General features: G+C 43.7%; 1 protein-coding gene across 4 annotated transcripts in view; it reads right to left on the minus strand.

The window, feature by feature from the left end:
• The window catches only part of LOC134553989 (uncharacterized), a 44,935-nt gene extending 26,148 nt beyond the window's left edge, over positions 1-18,787 (minus strand). The window contains exons 1-5 of one of the 4 annotated variants that reach the window (XM_063404227.1): positions 18,385-18,787; positions 9,395-9,469; positions 6,500-6,572; positions 2,195-2,287; positions 38-213 (exon numbers count right to left, since the gene is read on the minus strand). In XM_063404227.1, coding sequence (XP_063260297.1) covers positions 38-57 — 20 coding nt within the window. In that variant the 5' untranslated portion in view covers positions 58-213; positions 2,195-2,287; positions 6,500-6,572; positions 9,395-9,469; positions 18,385-18,787. The other 3 variants (XM_063404223.1, XM_063404225.1, XM_063404224.1) reach the window with 3 other exon arrangements.

The following is an 18,787-nucleotide window of genomic DNA, read 5'->3' on the forward strand; positions in this document are numbered from 1 at the left end:
CTCTTCCCAGCCCCACACGACCCCCAAACCTCTTTACCTTAGGAACTCTGCAAGCATCGCTGCTTCTCCAGCTGCCTGGAGCTCCAAACTGGGCCCAGGACAAAATCCTGCTTGAGAACAACCCCAGTTGTAGAAGATCTGCACTGATGGTGCAGCTCACAGGAATCCAGATCATCACTCTTCCTGTTACAGCAGGCTTTTATTCCTGCTGTTCTGAGAGATGAGATATCCATGAGACAGAGGTACAAAGCCCCTGCCACTGTTAATTATTAAAAGCATTTATCACTGAATCTCTAACGATGGGTGGATGGCAAATCTTGAGGGAGCCATAAAATTTCCATGAGAGGACTTTTAAGGGGGAAGAGCTGGAGGAAATCATAGTGCATTTAAAGTGTAATACGAATTCATATCCGTGACTGTTTTGACACAGCTTTAACCTCTGACTGCAGGGGGTTACAATTTAAAAGACATCTGGTAACGGACGATTTTGCAAGGTAGACAATTTAAAAGACATCTGGTAACTGATGATTTTTCAAAGCCAGAAGTCCATTACACATATTCAAATGAGCTTGAAAAAAAAAAGCACAGGCACATCTGGTGTCACGAGAAGAGCTCGGAAAAATCCCCACTCTCTGTGGCAGTGCTGCTGGGTTTGCCAACAGGGAAAAGCAGCACAGAGCTGAGCCCAGAGGCTGCAGGGACAGGACAGGCAGGTGCCCTCCTGGGATGAGCAGTCTGGGGATCAACTTTTGATCCTGCAGGTCTGTGGCTTGTTCCTCAACCCATCCTTCCTCTTAGAGCCAGGTCAGCAGTCTTGGCCACCTCTCCTCATCCTGAATATCACCTTTCTTCTCCCACCCATAGAATTATTTACATCTTTCCCACGGAAGAATGGTCAGATTCAGCCCTGAGTCAAAAGATCCTCGTTTGGCCCCGGATGTGTTGAAAGCGTGGGTCACACACCAGAGCTGGAGCACAGAAAACCTGGCTGTGTAAGTAGCAGGGAATCCTGCCAGAAAGACCAGGGATTTTGTCTGTAGTCAGCCCTTGGAGAAAGCTTTCTTTGACCAAAACAACAACAACAAAAAGTAAAAACTATGTAGAAAAACTCCATCTCTTGCAAGCTTATGAAAGCATGGCCATGTGCCATGGAGGCTAATGGGCTCCCCATCATAATTCAAATGGCAGGAGCAGACTCTAAGAAGTTCCTCACTCTCTCTTCTCCTCTTCTCTCTCTCTCTTTTTTTTTTTTTTTCTTTTTGATTTGTTTTAAATAAAGCCATTAGACCCCTGAAAAAGCAGCCATTACAATCTGTAGAAAGAGTTTTCCCAAGAGCAGCTGCTGAGGGTGCTGAGCAGCCCCACAGAACCAGGAGGGTTTTCCACAGAGGAGTTTTCCATGTTCTCCCCTGCACAGAAAATACTGAGAGGGAAAAACTCTGCCTTTGGAAAAGGAAAAAGTTCTGTCCCAGACTCAGCTGAGCAAGGTGTGAGCTCCATCTTCCTCCCCAAAGGGGATAAACTGAAGATGCCACTTCCCTCAAACTTGAGCAGAAGTTTTTCACATCCCACCACCTCCACGCTGGCAGAGATGCCCCCAGGACCAACCATTCCAGAGAGCTGCTCTGAGCACTCCAGAATACAAAAACAACCTCAGTCTTTCCTCCTTCACAGGGACAAACCCTTCAGGCTGAAAATCCCCTTCCTCTCTCACAGCCCATTCCAAAACCTGACCAAAAACTCCACCAACATCAAGGCACTGTGAGTTGTGTCCTGAGCAGGCTTTGCCAGCAGAACCACCTGAAGTCCCATTCACTACGGTCTATTTTTATTTCTGTTGCACTTAATGGGAATTCTCTGTCTCGAGTAAGGGGAGGCTCAGCCCTGAGTTTCTCATCCATCACTGCTCTCCAGGGTTCATCCTATCTGGAGACTTTCCTGAAGCCAGGCTGGCTTAATTCCAACAAGTGAGAATGAACTTCCTGCACTTCCATCACCTCCTTATCACTCCCTGCCTTAAACAAGTTTGACCTTTCCCTTGATTTGAACTTTGGGCAGCATTAAAACACTTGTTCTGGCAGATGAGGTCAGTCCCTCAGCTCTCTGCTGTGTGTAATGGGCCAGTTAATGCTACACTGGTTTTAAATCATGGCATTTTCCCAGCTGTGAGGACAGGGAAAGAAACAAAGCTCACCAGAGGTTGTCCCCTGACATCAGGCTGGGCCAGGATTGTGAGCAGAGTTTTAACTTCCAGCTCCTGCCCCGTGGTTACTCCTGGTTGCACACTCTGCAAAGCAAAATAAACCTTTTAAATACAAAAAAAAGGTCCTAACTCTGTCCTCCTCTCCTCTCCATCACCCCCTCCTGACTTCCTGAAGCTATCCATGCAAAATCCCTGAAAATGCCTCCTGCAAAGGATTGTTGAGTCACTGCTGACCTTGGGCAGAGGTTTTTAATAACCAACAATGACAAACAAAACCTCAGGAGTAAAACGTTTCCATGGCATTTAAAATTGACTTGGAAGGGAAGATATTTTGTCCAAACACATAAATATTCCTCAAGCTGTCACAGGCCAGAGTTTGTAACATCACACTGTATGTCAGATTAGAAAGGAAAAAAAACCCAACTGGAAATGGATTACAAAGATCAAGTTGAAAGAAATGCAAAAACCAACCACAAGGGGAAAACCACACTGGAGCAAGCCCAGATCTTTTCACCACTGTGGAAGCATTTTATGTTAACGTGGAGAGGAATTTAATCTTTTATAAATGCAGGATTTTTTTTTCTCTGCCATCTCTGCAGGACTCAACATAGACAAACAAAAACCTTGTCAGTGACTTCATTGCTCTCAGTTTTATATAAAGGGGTTGGACACACACTAATGGGCACTTCTTTGTGGCAAACAGGAGTTAATAATGGGCATTTTTCTCCCTACTTGCAGAAGAATGCTGGTGAATTTAACAGATTTTATAATGCTTGCTTATTTACAGTTATGGTTGTAAAAATTACAAGAGGAAATCTTAGTTGTAAGAGGGAAATTTATAGAAAAACCTAAGCACTGAGAATGTTTTTCTTCGGAGGGTTGTCCTCACAAGCCTCCCCTGTGTTGGTCACTGCTGTGAGGGGCCATGGCTGTGATCTCTCAGATTTTTAGGACATACCCAGAGGGAAAGACCCTGTGTATCATCAGTTCTAAGGATGACGTGGCCACCACCTCAGTGGATGTGTTGATAGTCTTAGTCTTAGATAGACTCTGTCTTAGTCTATAGATTGATATTTAGGAGCAGTAAATCCCAGTCAAAGTGCATGGAAATCTGGAATACACTCACCACAGCATTCCACTTCAGAAGCACAACCCTGGGACTAATTTCCTAATTACGAATTTCCTGTATTGCCCCAAAGCTCTGCAACTGCCCTGTTCCTTCACTGCCTGCCAGCTCCAGTGAAGAATTTGGTGTTATTTACCCAAAACATGGTTTATTCAGGGAAGTCTGGCTGAACCTCTGAGGGGTGTGATGGTCAGGGGGTCACAGCCCTGTGCTCCCTGCTCGGGGTATCCCAAAGCACTTCCAGGAGGGACACAGCCCTGCCACCCTGACTGCAGGGAATACAGAGGGAGGGAGGGAGAAAGGAGGGCAAGAACATCACATTTCAGAGCTCATCATTCAACACTCACACACAGAAAATCCCCTGGAGCCCTGCAAGGGCCTGAACATCCGCCAGCAGGGAGAGGAGAAAACAAACAATACTTTTTAAATCTAATTTTTTTTTTAAAAAAAAAAGCACACAAATATGAGCACCCATAAATTATACATGGCAACATTCTGTCCTTCCCAACCCACTCACGTTTGAAAAGTTAAATAAAGCAAGTTATCTTGTAAAATATTAATTAAAGTAAGCATTATATTGGGTCCCATGAATCACTTGTGCTCAATATTTGCAGTGTCACCATGGTGAGGAGCTGCACCTAATGAAAGTGTTGTAGTTATGAAGAGCAGTGAGCTCAGCCATTGCTACTGGCTTCCCAAACTATAAACCTGTCATCTGCACTAGGACAGCTCAGAGAACATAAAATGAGGCTTCAAAATCAGCATCGCTGTTTGATGTTAGTCCATGGCTCGTGGCAGCTGTAAAAGTGAAGGTTGAGAACACTGGAATATCTACAACAGGAAAGAATTGACTGCTAAACACACATGGACTGAGATAAAATCAAAGTGAAGATGGGGCCTTTCACTGAAACCTGAGCCAGTGAATTAATGGGATAGAATATGAAGTGTGAAAGCTTTAATGATCACAAGAACAAGGAAAGAAAGTCATTTGAAAGCTCACTACTGTGCCCTCTCCAGAGATTTTATATAGCCCAGTTTCAAGGCTCTGGATAACTGGGGAAAGTCTCACAGATTGTATTTCTTGGGAGGAGGTTTCCAAAATGTGCTCCTGCATCCCCACAGATCCAGTGGCTGCTTAAAATATCCAGTGTCCTATGAAAAGCTGTGCCTCATGCCTAGCACAAACATAATAATTGTTGTAATTTTAGTAAATATAGATCCAAGCACAAGGTAGGTGTAGGTTTCTAAATGTGAGTGGACACGGGGAGATGACCAACACACAGAGCCACTTGGTAGCCAAAGCATTTTGCACCAAGTGCCTCCTGCGGCCACTCAGGCACGGAGTATTTCTATATTAAATCAGCCACAAAAAGAACAAATTAGAACTGCTGAGCACAACATCTGGACAGACCCTGCCCAGGCTGATGTTTGATCACCTGGCTCCCCGGGGCTGCCTTTGGGGAGATGCTTTTGGTCCCTTCCCCTGCTCTGAGACAAATCCAGCCATTCCCTGGCCCTCTGAGCCACGCGGCAAAGAAAACCTCACCCCCTCCTCCTCCTCCTCCTCCTCCCCTGCTCCCAGCCCGCAGATTATCTCAGATCATCAGTGTTTGGGGTGACCGAATAAACAGGATTATGCTCTCCAGTGCCTGTTAAGTCACAGCTGTAGGGCGATCCTATTAGCGGATGGCAGCGGGGTGGGCACGGTCAGGCAGGAGATCAGCTTTTGCTTGCTCTGTGGAGCTGAAAGCAGCACCGGGAAATGTTTAATCTCCATGAAGGGGACACTAGAGCTCACAGAAAGAAAATCAAATTCATCTTTATTATCCTTCACAATCAGCTGCCTGGCTTAAAAAAAAAAAAAAAAAAAAAAAAAAAAAAAAAAAGAAAAAAAAGGAAAAAAGAAATTTCCCGATTGACAAAGTCGCAACCTCCTCTCAGTGATGTAGCAGCGAATTTGGGATGCCAAAGTGAAAAACATCTTACATGCACAGCCTTCTTTTCATCCCAACTGATGGCAGGATGCTTTACAAGTGCTGCATGCAAATGGCACGTGGGATTAGCAGCACTTTCCGTGCTCTGCCTCTGCTCCCACTGAGGCTGGAGGGAACAGAAGTGGGACTTGCTGCTGAGTAAAATGGGAACCAGGCTGGAATTCAGCCAGGACACTGAGATCAAGACTCGCATTCATTTGAAGCTGCTGCCACAATGGCCTGATTGATCAGGACTTTGGGTTTACGTCTTGCCCAAAACAATGCAGCAACCTACAGTGGGGCATGAAATGATGCTAGTTTAAACCTGTTGGTAATTCATCATTATTTATTTTTCAAGCCCTCAAAGATAAAAATATTGAAAGAGCAAGCACCAGGGGAAATACCCATATCTAAATTAAAATCTTCTTACATAAACTATCCAGATTTTAACACAGCAGCGTGCAAGCAAAGCCAGCCAGCTCCCAACCCTCTCATATACGTGCACATAGAAAAATAAATTCCTTCCGAAGAAACTTTGAAGAGCATAATTAAGCTTGAAAGTTACCATATATTAAATTATACATCTAGTAAAAAAGAGTCATTAGCCCAACAAATGGGCTGTTAATGATTTCAGGTTTGCCTAAGGCCACGAGCTAATAAACTGTGATTAACCAGCATTTCTGGGCTGCTGCTGCTGAAAGCTGCAGCCTGGTGTCACAGCACTCGCCCTGGGCTTGGGAACGGCAGAAAAACCAAAACCAAAGGAAAAACCGCACTGGATGAGGGCCATGGAAAGTGCCAAAGCTCCAGAGCCTGGTCTGAGGCACCGGGAGCTCCATCTCTCATCCAGACTCCTCACCCCACCATCCACTGGGATGGCAAAACTTGTCCAAGTGGACAAAACTCCCCAAGCCCCAGAGGAAGCAGCCAGGGGAGCCCTTCCAAGGGAATCCCCCAGCACAGAGCACCCCAGGGACTGTCCCTGGAACCCTGGAACCCCTCCCTGCTGCTCCTCACCTGCACCTCCCTCCTCTGGGGCCACGCTTGGGTGACCCTGGCAGTCATTTATATGGAAACAACCCCACAGGAGTGTGCTTGGCAGCTTCCTGCAGACATTTCTTAGCAACTGGTAATAATAAAAAAAGAAAAAAAAAATCCATTTGGTCAGCCAGCTGTCCCCAAAGCACCTGTTCTTACTTTCCTCCTCACAATTTGAGGAGCTGAGGATGTGGGAACCAAAACTTGCACAATTTTTTTTTCCTTATTATCCCTACAAAAAGAATATAGGTGGATTTCAGCAGCAGTTGCATCGACTTCAGATTAAATATAACAGTTATTGACTTTCCCTGAAATTCAGACACTTCTGAAAATAAGATTTTTGGCACCCACTAAGGAACACACTGCACATCTCCTTTAGTTACAAGCCCATAAAATAAAAAAACCCCAAACTTATGAAGTTCTTACATTTATCTCTAAGAATTTGATCTGAGATCTTATTTAACTCTCCTTGAAATTATTCAGGGCTGGTCCAGCTCTTGCTGAAGTCAGATTTTCAGTGCAATCTGCATGAGCATCACAGTGCACAACTGGACAAGGCAGTAATTAAACTTTAGAAATTAATTATTCTTTTTAACAGCCTAACCTTTCCTTGCAGGGTTGTAGAACTGAGCTCATTTTACAGAGAACCTCCACAAGATCTGAGCTCTGAATTTCCCCAGCACACACAGCCCTGCCCTTCAGTCCTTAATATTTAAAATGACCTTTCCAAATTTGTTTTGTTTTTAATCTATTAAAACGTCTTTCCCACTGAAGTGGGTAGATATTCCAGTGAGCTCCAGCACTTAACCCTGCAGCATTTTGCTATTCCAGGATTAGAGCATGGGTTTCAAAAATTTGTCCTGAGCAACAAATATCTGCATGAAGTTATGATGACGTTGTACTGAGCCCCAGAGTCCTCCTGGAATAGAAAACAATCCAAGCAACAATATTTGGCTCTGGACAGAAATTTCCCAGAAGTTCAGGAGCAATTGCCTCCGTTCTGTTAAAGTTCCAAGTAATTCTGTCTGGGCTCCTGTGCATGACTCCTGGGGCCAACGTGCTGTATAATGTGTCAAAATTAAATATTACACCATGAATCATTTATATTATACCTTTCCCAATTTCTTTAGTTCTAAAGGTGGAGGGGGATAGTCCTGAAACAGTTTTACCTTCTGTACAAACAGACTTTGTGAGGTCTCCAGCATTTACCTTCCCAAGGAACTACAACAGATTTGCATTATTTCTTATTGAAACCAGCTTGGTTTGTTATGAAAAAAAAAAAGTCCAGCTGGAGTGTTTTATTACCACAGCTGACCACAAGATGGAAATCCTTTTCCATAAGATGCCTCCTGATTAGGAAAAGTACTAATGAGAAAAATAAAAATAATACAGCCTCTTTCCAGGAAAATGTTCTAGAGGAAGCAAAGGAGGATTCTTATCACCAATCTGTTTGGGAGGCTTCATCGATTTTAATTTGATCAAACCCAAGGCTTTTCCTGGGAAGTTTTCCCTTTCCTAGGAAGGGCAGTTCCACTCAGAAATCACTCTGGTGGCCACCCCTCTCCAATCTGCACCAGCTCAGGCACTGCAGGCACAGGGAAGCACCGTGGAGGTGTTCACTGTCACATTTGGAAATGCGAGGGCTAAAGTAAACTCTCCCCTCATGCCATTCCAGGTTATTTTTAGAGCTAAAAAGCCCTCTGAGGAATGGCTCCAGCCACCCAAAGCCTGGCATGGCACAACTCAGGGAGCTCAGAGGGTTTTATCCAGCCTGCTGCACTGCTCCCTGCACAGCCACAACCACTGGCCCGGGATCTAAATGCTAAATGTCGTTTATTTTTGCAATTGCTTATTTACAAAAATGTGCAGGGGCTTGCATTGGGATGGCACCGGGCACAAACACAACCAAAAGGCCACTCCTGTCCCCAGGGGCAGGGCAGGGCTTAGGGAAGAGGGCAGAGGGGGGAGATCTCCCTGTCCCACCTCCAAAGCTCGGTGGGATCTCAGGAGGGAGGTGATGCTGAGGGACCCTCCTGTGCCTCCAGCCAGGCTCACCCCTGCTCCTCCTGAAAAAACTTTCACCAGCCAAGAGAGGAAAGAGGAGGTCCCACGATTTCCATTATCTGATGGTGTTCTCCACTCCTGGAGCTGCACTCGGAGCCAGACGAGACATTTGCATCTGCTTTGCTGATTACAGGAGCTGCACGTTTTGCTTGAAACATCGATGGGTTGCAACTGCTATTCAAATGACATGGAAATTGCTACTTTATACTGAAATGTCCCTTAAGCAACAAAGTAAAAGATTAGCACAGAGCTTTGGTTTTTATCTTTTCTCTTCTTTTCACTTTAATAAAACACCACAGTGGAAAACTCTTTGATGGCTCAGGAACAACACCTGTATCTTTGAACAGTTTATTCTACCAAGCTGCAGAATATTTGAAGCCTTGTGCAACTATTATGTCAAGAATTTCCAACTAAAATATCATTCTTTATCTGAGATACTGAATTAACTTTATTTTCACGAGACTTCTTCCCCAGAAAAATATACACACCCAGAGTATATGGATAATAATTCAAGGTAATGAAGGTACCACCACCAATTAATGATCATTTTCAGATCATCAGCTGGATGCCTCCATGGAGCCTCTCTTGTTCCCACATACTCAAGAAGTATTTCTCATATGGTCAAACATTCTCCACATTGAATCCTATCTGTTTCTGGCAGTATTTAAAAGAGTCACTGCAACTAAGAACCAGACCACAGCAGGAATTTTTCCCACTTTCATAAGTAAAATCAGTTGCATTCCAACAGTTTTCAGGATTGATCTTTTAATCCCTGCCCAGCTCTGCACCTTTTTATGCAGCTTTAATGGCAAACTTCACTCGGGGCAGAAGAGGTAAGGGATGTATAAAGACACATTATTAGACTCCCCCAAACTGATTTCTTTTAGAGAACACTGATTTAAAATACTGCACAGATTTTGAAAGTCAGTGCAAGTTATTGATATTGGCAGAGAAACGTGAGCAAATAGGTATCACTGGCTTCTGACGTACCTTAGGGGGACCTACCAACAAGAGGTTTCAAGAGGAATATCATCTTTGTCCCCTCTCAGCAGGGCTATCCCGAATCTAAAGAAAAAAGTGAAAGCACGTTACAAAAAAAAAAAAGATTTTTAAAAAACCCAATGCAGACACACTGACAGAATTCATTTGTAAAGCAGTCTGTCTGCAGAGACTGACTCACATTTCTATTCTGATGTCAAAGATTTGAGGCTTAGGGGTGCTGAAAGATGGGAAATTACCAACTCTTGACCAAATCAGATACATTGCTGTTCCTGACATTAATTATTAAATTTATTTAATTATAAAGTAAAACACTGAACTCAGTCTGTGGGATTTCTGTTCCAGAAGCATTTAGCACAGATCTGGTGAGAAAATTTCAACTCTTCATGAGCAGCTTCAGAAGAGAGATGCAAACAGCACGAGCAGACACAGCAACTCCTTTCTTTCAGGAACAAGTTTCAGTGCACCACCCACAGCAGACAGCACTGGCCAAATCCAACACTGCCAACATCATCCAGGGGCACAAATCCTGCTCTTACCCACACGCCCCTCCAATCCCATTACCTTTAGTGGGTTTTTCCTCACAACTATAAAAATAACAGCATTATTTCCAAATATTCACGCTGCTTTCATCACTCTAAACCACCACAGCACATCCACACAGGAGCTCTGATAACCACACACTTCTGGTTTTGTTAGTGCCGCTATGAATAATTATGAATATTTATGCCCATTTCCCCGTGCCCCCTGGTTTGCACGGGGCACAGGTTGTTTCAGCAGCTGTCAGATGCTAATGAAATGTTTCAGCTGCTGAAACAAACGGGTGGTGCTGGGCATTGAGGAGCCTGCAGGTGATCAGGGCATCCTCAGGAGCTGCATCTTCCTTGGCAGCTGCAAGGACAAGGAGGGCTCTGCATGCACTGCTCAGACCTGCCTGCTGCAGGAGAGATTTAATTACCATCACCAATAAAGGAAAACCTGGCAGGATCAGATAGTGGGCAGCACAGGGCTTTATTTGGCTGTAATTACCCTCCAAATGGGGCACAGGCTCATGGGTGGGCAAGGTCCATGGTTTTCCACCCTGAGTGGGCAGCCATGGGAAGGTGAACAAAGTGAACAAAGCAAATAAAGTGAACAAAATCCTGCTCATGTTTAACCCCTTCAGGTGGAACAAGTTGCACACAGGGCAAGAAAAAGATGCTGCTCGATATTTGTTCAAGGTATGGCATATTGCTCTGTCAAAAACAAAATAAAAGCATTTGTTGGGATGGTCAAAAGGGCAGAGGTACAGCACAAGACTGCCCTGCTGAGATGCTGGAAATGTTTGTCCTCATACCCCACTAATGAACACAATGATTCCACTCAAGGCAATTACATAAGTTATTTAAAAAATAATTATGTAAAAGCAGGAAATGTCAACACGCACTTTACTTCTTTTCAAACCATTTTCTTGGCAACCAACCCATCTGTTCTACCTCAGTCTTTCTTCCAAAAGAGAATTAATGTTCATCCTCATCAGCCTAACATTTGAGGAAGTTCTGAAATGGCTTCACCTCCACAGCATCACCTTCCTTGTGTTGCTGTTGCTTTCACCACACCTGCATTCTTTCTTTGCTTCTAACTCTGTGTGAATAATTACCATTGTAAACACACTTATATGCCAGTTTTCAAAAGAAAAAAAAAACAAAAAACAAGGCCATATTCAATAGCACCATAAATTTGGGTTGGAAATTGCCACACAGCACAATCACATTGTAAACAACGCTGTCCATGTACAGCTCCACTGCCTTTGATGCCCAGCCAGAATCAGATCTTTTCAACATTTTCTTATTAAGGATAAATTACAAAACAAACCAAGCATGCTCGAGTGAGGGGACTGTGATGGGAACATCTCGAGTGTCCAGGTGCCAGAGTTTCTTTGTTAGATGTTGACAGAGCCTCTCAAATATTGCAGTCTCTGGAGACAAATAAAGACTCAGAATCTGCAGTTTTAGTACAAACACCATTCCTGGGTAATGCCCACCTGAGGAGAGAATCACACCTCTTGATTTTGCCTGGCTCACAGGGAGGGAAGGCACAAGAGGTGACTCTGTGTGTGTTGGGAGCTGATTTTCAGTGTCACATCAGCAGCTGGAAGGAAGGAGATGCCCCCGGGGATAATTCCCTGGTGAATCCTCCCCTGGAGCAGCTGCCAGCCCTGCCTTTGGAGAACATTTCCAGGTGCTGAGGCATCCCTGGGCCAGCAGCTGTGGGAGCAGCAGGACCCTGTGGGGGCTCTGCTCCACTCCTCAGCTCCTCCTGAGCACTGAGGGAATCTGGCCTTGCTCTCCCTGCAGTTTTTCCCATGTTCTCTGTACATGCTTCTATTATAAGCACAATCATGGTGAATGTGTAAATCTTCAGCTCTGAATCTTCTTGGTACTTTATGCATCTTTGTTACTATTCTTCATTTCACTTGTGTTTTTGGAAATACACCCCACTTTCCTGGAAGCAGAGGCACAATTCACAAACCTGGAAGTCAATAAGAACAGCAAACATTTATATCTAAAATCATCAGTGAAGAGCTGGCCCCCGTTATTCAGTCCCAGGGCTCACAAAATGCTCCTTGCTGCATGTTTGTGCAATGTATTTTTAAAGCAGGCACTGTTTAAAATATGCACAATTAATATTAACAAAGACCTGCAGTTCTCAGTGCGAGTGGCTGGAACAAGTGCTGCCTTCTGTCTGGTGTGCAGTGACCTTTGGATGTATTTTTAGGCACTGTCCTATAAGTAATGTGTCTTGCACAAATTACTTCTGCCCAGATATAAAGCAACATTAACCAGGGGAGGGAGAGGGCAGCCTGGAGGGGAATTTGTGTTTCCTAAAATTGGGAAAACCAGAAAAGTACCAGGTTTTATAAGAGGATTTTTAAACTGAATTTTACAGGATCATGGGTCATGGATAAAGGCTTTCACAGTGGACTGAAGTGTAGTGTGATTCTCCCATTTTTGAGCAAAGAAGACTGCAGCAATCAGTTCCTTGCAAGACAAACAGAATTAATAAAATCAATTATATCTTTAATTAGAAGTGCTCGTGTCTCCCAGGGAGGACAAAGATTAATTTAGGTAACTACTCAAAATATTCAATCTTCGTAATTTTAAGCTAAAAACTAAAGTTAGAAGAAATCTGTGTGGAAAAATACTGTTGGAAGTGATTGTTCCCCCAGCCACAGGAAAAATCAAACTGCACTATATTCTGTGGTATATAAGTGGCTCACGCAGTTATGTAGCAATATATATCGATAATGGAAAAGTCTTGGAAATTACATGAAAGATTAGAGCAATATAAGATTGAAGAAAACAAAAGAAACTGTATTTAGCTGCCAACTAAAAAAAAATGGTTTTGTCTGTTTGGTTAGCCCACAGAGAAAAAACAAATGTACCTGTTCCTACCCACTAACAATCAGAAAAATCAAGTTCAAAGAATCATCTCCAGCATCTGAAGGATGAAACCTGATCTAAATTGGTTTTTTAATTTATTCAAGATTTCTGGAAGAAAAAAACGCAAAAAGGAGGGGAAATAGAACTCAATATTCAGAGAAAAAAAAAACAGGGTGTGATTGCATAAAGGATCACTTACTTGAGGTGACACTGTCAGACAGTTTCCTTCCCTGGTACATCACAATTAGGCTCCTTATGAAACTCATTTCTTTAAAACTCACCCACAAAGACCCCATGGCAACAAAATTACTTGGTTAGCTGACACCAAACTATGAAGAAATAAAAAAAATAATTCCCATTAAATCAGACTGAGAAGTGTAGCCTGTAGCAGTTTTTCATTTAAGACTTGGATAATAAATTCCTCTGGTGTAATGGTGCCACCAGCAGATAATAGTCAGAACTGGGTTTAGTTGTAAAACCTACATGGATGCAAATTTCTCTGAGGAGGTTATTTAAGCTTCCAAGAATATATCCTCTAATATTTTAAAAACAATATTTTGCTAAGAACATGGAGCTAAAAATTGGTTCTAAATGTGAACTATCAGTAGATAAAATTTTGGATTCACAATCCTCGGTGTGAGCTCCTCTATGATTTATAAAGACAAAGTTTGGGACAGCGTGGGGGTTTTTCCCACAGTAAAACCTGGTGATTTTTCAAGCCCAAACAACTGACAAACACTGGAGCAGTAGCAGCAACATTGAACTGTGAGAACTGAGTGACTGGAACTCCTCAGTTTGGTCTGTGTGAACACTGACCTGATAAACACTGAATATCCGAGTGGAGCAGCTCTTTTTGTCCAGAGATCCAGGATTCACCACTTCTGCTGCAGAGGGAGAACTGAGAGGACTTGTTCCTCCAGCCACTGCAGAGTTGACATTCCCAACATTCCTGTCACCTTTTTATCTACAGCACCTTAATTGCATTTAAAATTATCATGTCTCATTCATATTTACTTCGAGGGTTTAGGAATTTGGAATATAATTGCAATGGGAAGAAGTCCCTGCCGTGCAGGTATGGATTTCCTTTCAGCCAAGGAAATGGGAGTCAGAGCATGGTGGCAGCAATGTCCTCAAACTAAACTCACCTGCTCTAAGAGTTACCCCAGACTGAAGCATAAACAGGGCAATAGGAGAAAAGATCAATTCTCAGCAAGATCATTTACCACAAGGCTTCCAGTGGCTGATTTACAGATGTGGAGTACGAGGATATTTGTAGGAAACACCAATTCTGCAATCCTTTACAGGCACAGCCTCTCCCTGTGCTGCTCCCAGGTTTAGTGGAGCTGATCTGGGGCACTCCTGGCTGCCCTGCAGGGTCCCCAGTGCTCAAACCCCAGCTCAGAGTCACTGTCCCCCGTTGTGCCCTCACACCACTGCACCTGCATATTTGATTTCTCACACAAAAGGTCAAAAGCTTGCCTGCAGGCTGCCTGCCTCCTCAGACACACAATGCGTGCAGGAAAATAACTCCAAGGAGCTGCTTGCTGTAATTTCCTGCAATTTAAGACTATTTATTTTTAAAACTTTTGCTGCCAGCCTCCCCATCTGACTGTCACCCTCTTGCTGAATTTCACCATCAGAACACGGTAATTTATTAGAGATCAAATCCAACCGGTTATTTGACTGTCTTGGTTTTAAATACTACTCAGGCTTTTTAGGCTTTTTAGCTCCGAATCCTTCGGGCTCTCTATAATTAATGTTCCTTCAGCAGAGGCAGTGAGGGGCTGGCTGTGCACAGCCCCTGTTAACCCTTTGCTGAGACCACCACAACCCCACAGCCCTGAATTGTCCATCATTTTTACTTCTGGCATTTGGGAATGAATCCTTCCTGGAAGTGGGATGAACACAGCCACCCCCTGGTACATGATCAGAAACTGGTCTGTGCTTGTAAATGTTAATTAACAGAGGGGGGTCACACCCACACACGGCATTTGGGGAGGGACTGGAGCTTCCACAAAGCTTCTGTGGCAGCTGAAGGGATTTGAGATGAGACAAGGGGGAGATCAAGGGAAAAGCTGGATATCTGCAGTGCCAGGCGTGTGCACGGTGCTGCAGGGGTGGATGTGAGAACCAGCAATTAAATAATAAGCCAGCAGTTAAAATAAGCCAGTAATTGAGCCACTTTCTGTGGGAAGGAACCTCAATATGAGTGACCAGGGAGCTGCTGTGGCACAGAGCCAACAGGACGCTGGGCTGCTCCAACAAGGGATCCCCAGCAGGGATAAAATCTCCATCCCACTCAGTCCAGCACTTGTCAGGCCTCACCTGGAATAGTGGAGTCACTTGTGGTCCCTGCTATGTAAAAAAAAAAGATGTGGAAAGGCTGGAGACAGTGCAGAGAAGGACCACAAAGATGATTAAAGAACTGGGAAGATGCCCCGTGAGGAAAGGTTGAAAGAACTGGGGTCATTCAGCCTTGAGAAAAAGCAGCTTAGGGAGACCTCACCGTGTTCCAGGCTACAAAGAAGATGGAAATTCTATTTTTACAGGGAATATCTTTTACAGAAAAGTCCCTCCAGGGTCTCCCCAGTGCTGGACATTTTAAAATTCAGGGGCCTGGATGCTGGGGCATCCTACCAAGGCTGTGATTTTGCCCAGGAAGGTTCTCTCATATGATCCCTGAGGTCCTGGCTGACCTGGTATTCTATGGCTCTATGAAAAATATTTATGAGTAAATATTGAATTTATTCCTCCATCGAAAGATAATCTCCTGCGCTCTTTAGGTCAATATTAGCATAGCCCAGGGAGGTCAAATAGCAGATATTTGGCAACAAGTAAAAACCACTGCACTGTAAAAGGAGGTTGACAGTGAACACATTTTCCTTTAAATTTTAGCATCTTTTTCCTCCAGCTCTGTGACCTATAGCCATGAATGGCAAAAAAATATAGCCAAGAATAGGAAAACAACAATATTCATCAAGGTCTACTCTCAGATAGATATTTTTTCTAGTGAGTATTTCATAGTTAGGAGGGCTGAATTTGATCCCTAAACATTCCAATAATCTCTTGTAAAACAAATTCACAGAAAAATTACTATATTTGATATTTACTTATTAGAAATTGCCACTGCCATTGGAATTCTGAAGGGGCTGCCCTAAGACAGCCTTGTCCTTTTCTGGGTGAACTATTTAAGGCAGTATCCTTGACTGAACTTCCAGCATTTTAGCTAATTTGACCATGTTTGTCTTCCACCCAAAGCAGTCCCAGCAAAAATAGCTGCCAGAGCTCCTGTGCAGCAGTTGACTCAAGAACTCTGCTTTTTGCAGTTCTCTTCTGCTGTATTTTAAGAAGATTTTTTCCCAAGTCTCTTATCAAATAGCTTTTAGTAGTGACAGATATGTTTGGTGTAAGCCTGTTGGTTTCCCACGAGCAAGAGCTTCAGGGAGACTTTCAAGAGTGTATTTGAATTATAGACACTGAATGAATCATAAATAAATACCAAGATCTCTGGGAGGCACAAAATACTGCTTTCTGTTTAGATGAACAAATGGCAAAAGGCATAAACCAAATGACCATAGTATCAGATTATAGTTGTTATTGAACTAATGTAAAAAATGCAAAATTCTATTCTGGGCCACACATTTGTTATCACAAAGGAATTTCCACCAAAGAAAGCAATTTTACAGACTGTATGCATATTCTACTGGGCTAAGGGAAGTCTGAAACCTATAAACAATTTGTACTAATCTAATTATAAATGTACTAATCCATGTTGGCACAAGACCACACTACTACCTACTTATTTCATAATAGCAAAGACAAGTTTAAATTAATACTTTCATGAGAGGTAAAACCATTATGTCCCTGACAGCACAGCTTTCATCAGTGAGGAAAATCCCAGCAATTTCCCTGAATAAAAAAGAAACCTGACTGATAAATTGTAACAGGAGGGCAAAGGTTTGTTGTTATCCCTACGCTGGGGTGTAGTTTAGAGACAGCTCTCCCCTGTCACACCTGCTTGGAGCTGATACTGAAAAATCCAGGAAGGAGGAAATAACAGCAGATTAAAACCCACTAAAGCAGCTTCCAGAAAATGTTCTTGTGCCCCTGCCTTTGTGTGGGTGTGGGTTTGAAGGAACATGCCTGAACCTGCAAAGCAGCCCCAGAGAGCATCAGAGAGGAACCAGCCTTTGTGCAGAGCAGGGCTGGGCTCCCCTGCAATTCTTCATTCTGTCAGCTTCTGTGACCACAGAAAAGTGACACAGGGCACACACAGCCCGGGAGAACCACAGAAAAGTGACCCAGGGCACACACAGCCTGGGATAAGCACAGAAAAGTGACACAGGGCACACACAGCCCGGGAGAACCACAGAAAAGTGACCCAGGGCACACACAGCCTGGGATAAGCACAGAAAAGTGACACAGGGCACACACAGCCCGGGAGAACCACAGAAAAGTGACACAGGGCACACACAGCCCAGGACAACCACAGAAAAGAGACACAGGGCACACACAGCCCGGGAGAACCACAGAAAAGTGACACAGGACACACACAGCCTGGGATAACCACAGAAAAGTGACACAGGGCACACACAGCCCGGGAGAACCACAGAAAAGTGACACAGGGCACACACAGCCTGGGATAACCACAGAAAAGTGACACAGGGCACACACAGCCTGGGATAAGCACAGAAAAGTGACACAGGGCACACACAGCCCAGGAGAACCACAGAAAAGTGACACAGGGCACACACAGCCTGGGATAAGCACAGAAAAGTGACACAGGGCACACACAGCCAGGGAGGGAAGGAAAATTCCTGCTCATAACCAGGCTCCTGCAATGCTGGGCGCTCACCCACCTTCCCCACCGCGATCCTTTGTGGAGCTGTGACAGAAAATAAACACTGCAACTGCTTGCAAAAACAAACATTTTGCTTCCCATCCCTTGGGCCTCTCTGGTAAAAGAAAAATTCCCCTAAGGGAAAAGAAATAGTCTATTAAAATAGGAAGTGTTTTGTGTTATACATGACTTTCAAACAGTTTGAAGTTAAAAAAAAAAAATCTGATCTTTGTATTTGAGTGAGTTCCTGCCTTTGCAGTTCCTTCTTACTGAGCACAGCCTCTATTGAATAATCTTATTCTTCATATAATAAAGTCCTAACTGCTAAGGGTTGCCTGATTGATAATGGTGTTATTTCCCCAGTTTCATTCAGCAATGCAACCACATTCAGCTTTTGGATTTCTGGGCCTTGTGAAGGGCTGGGAAAAAAACTAATTTTGAATCCTGTTACTGTTCCCTCTCCAACAGAAAAGCTTTTGGTATTAAATTGTGATGAAGTCACTGGACAAACTCAAGAAAAATGAATCAATCACTGCAGGAAAAAATGCACTTTCAAGTTAAATATTATGAATTATGTATACTCATTCATGCTGCTTATTGATATTTGTTGTGAAGTAACAACAGCTTGTGTATTCATCAAAGGGTTTAACACTAAATGGTAATTTTATGTTAAAATCACAATACTTCCCTGTTTCTGAGTGCAACTATTTCCTACTCACCTGCCAACAGGACAAAACACGGCTGGATTGAGGAAAATACCCCATCAAAATAGCTTTGTCCATTTACATCTCATGAAGGAACTTTTTGGATTCAAGGCACAGGATGAAGTTCACTGCCAAGTATAGATTTACCAGCAGTCACTGCCTGATGCTCTGTGAGAGGAGCTGCATCCTCAGGGTGCAATTACAGCAATTATCTGGATGGATCTTCTCATCAGCGACCTTTGACTCATCCCCTACGAGCTGTCAGTCTTCATCACCAGATGGGCACAGCAGTTTTATTGTTTGCAGCTTGTGAGAGGGAGGGAGGAGCCCCAGAGCTGCCCACGGTGCCCTCCTGCAGCTCCTCCTGGCAGGGTGGAACAGCAGCACCCTGCAGGATCCTGCACCCCTCGCAGGCATT

Source organism: Prinia subflava, chromosome 8, assembly GCF_021018805.1.
Source record: "Prinia subflava isolate CZ2003 ecotype Zambia chromosome 8, Cam_Psub_1.2, whole genome shotgun sequence".
Lineage (NCBI taxonomy): Eukaryota > Metazoa > Chordata > Aves > Passeriformes > Cisticolidae > Prinia > Prinia subflava.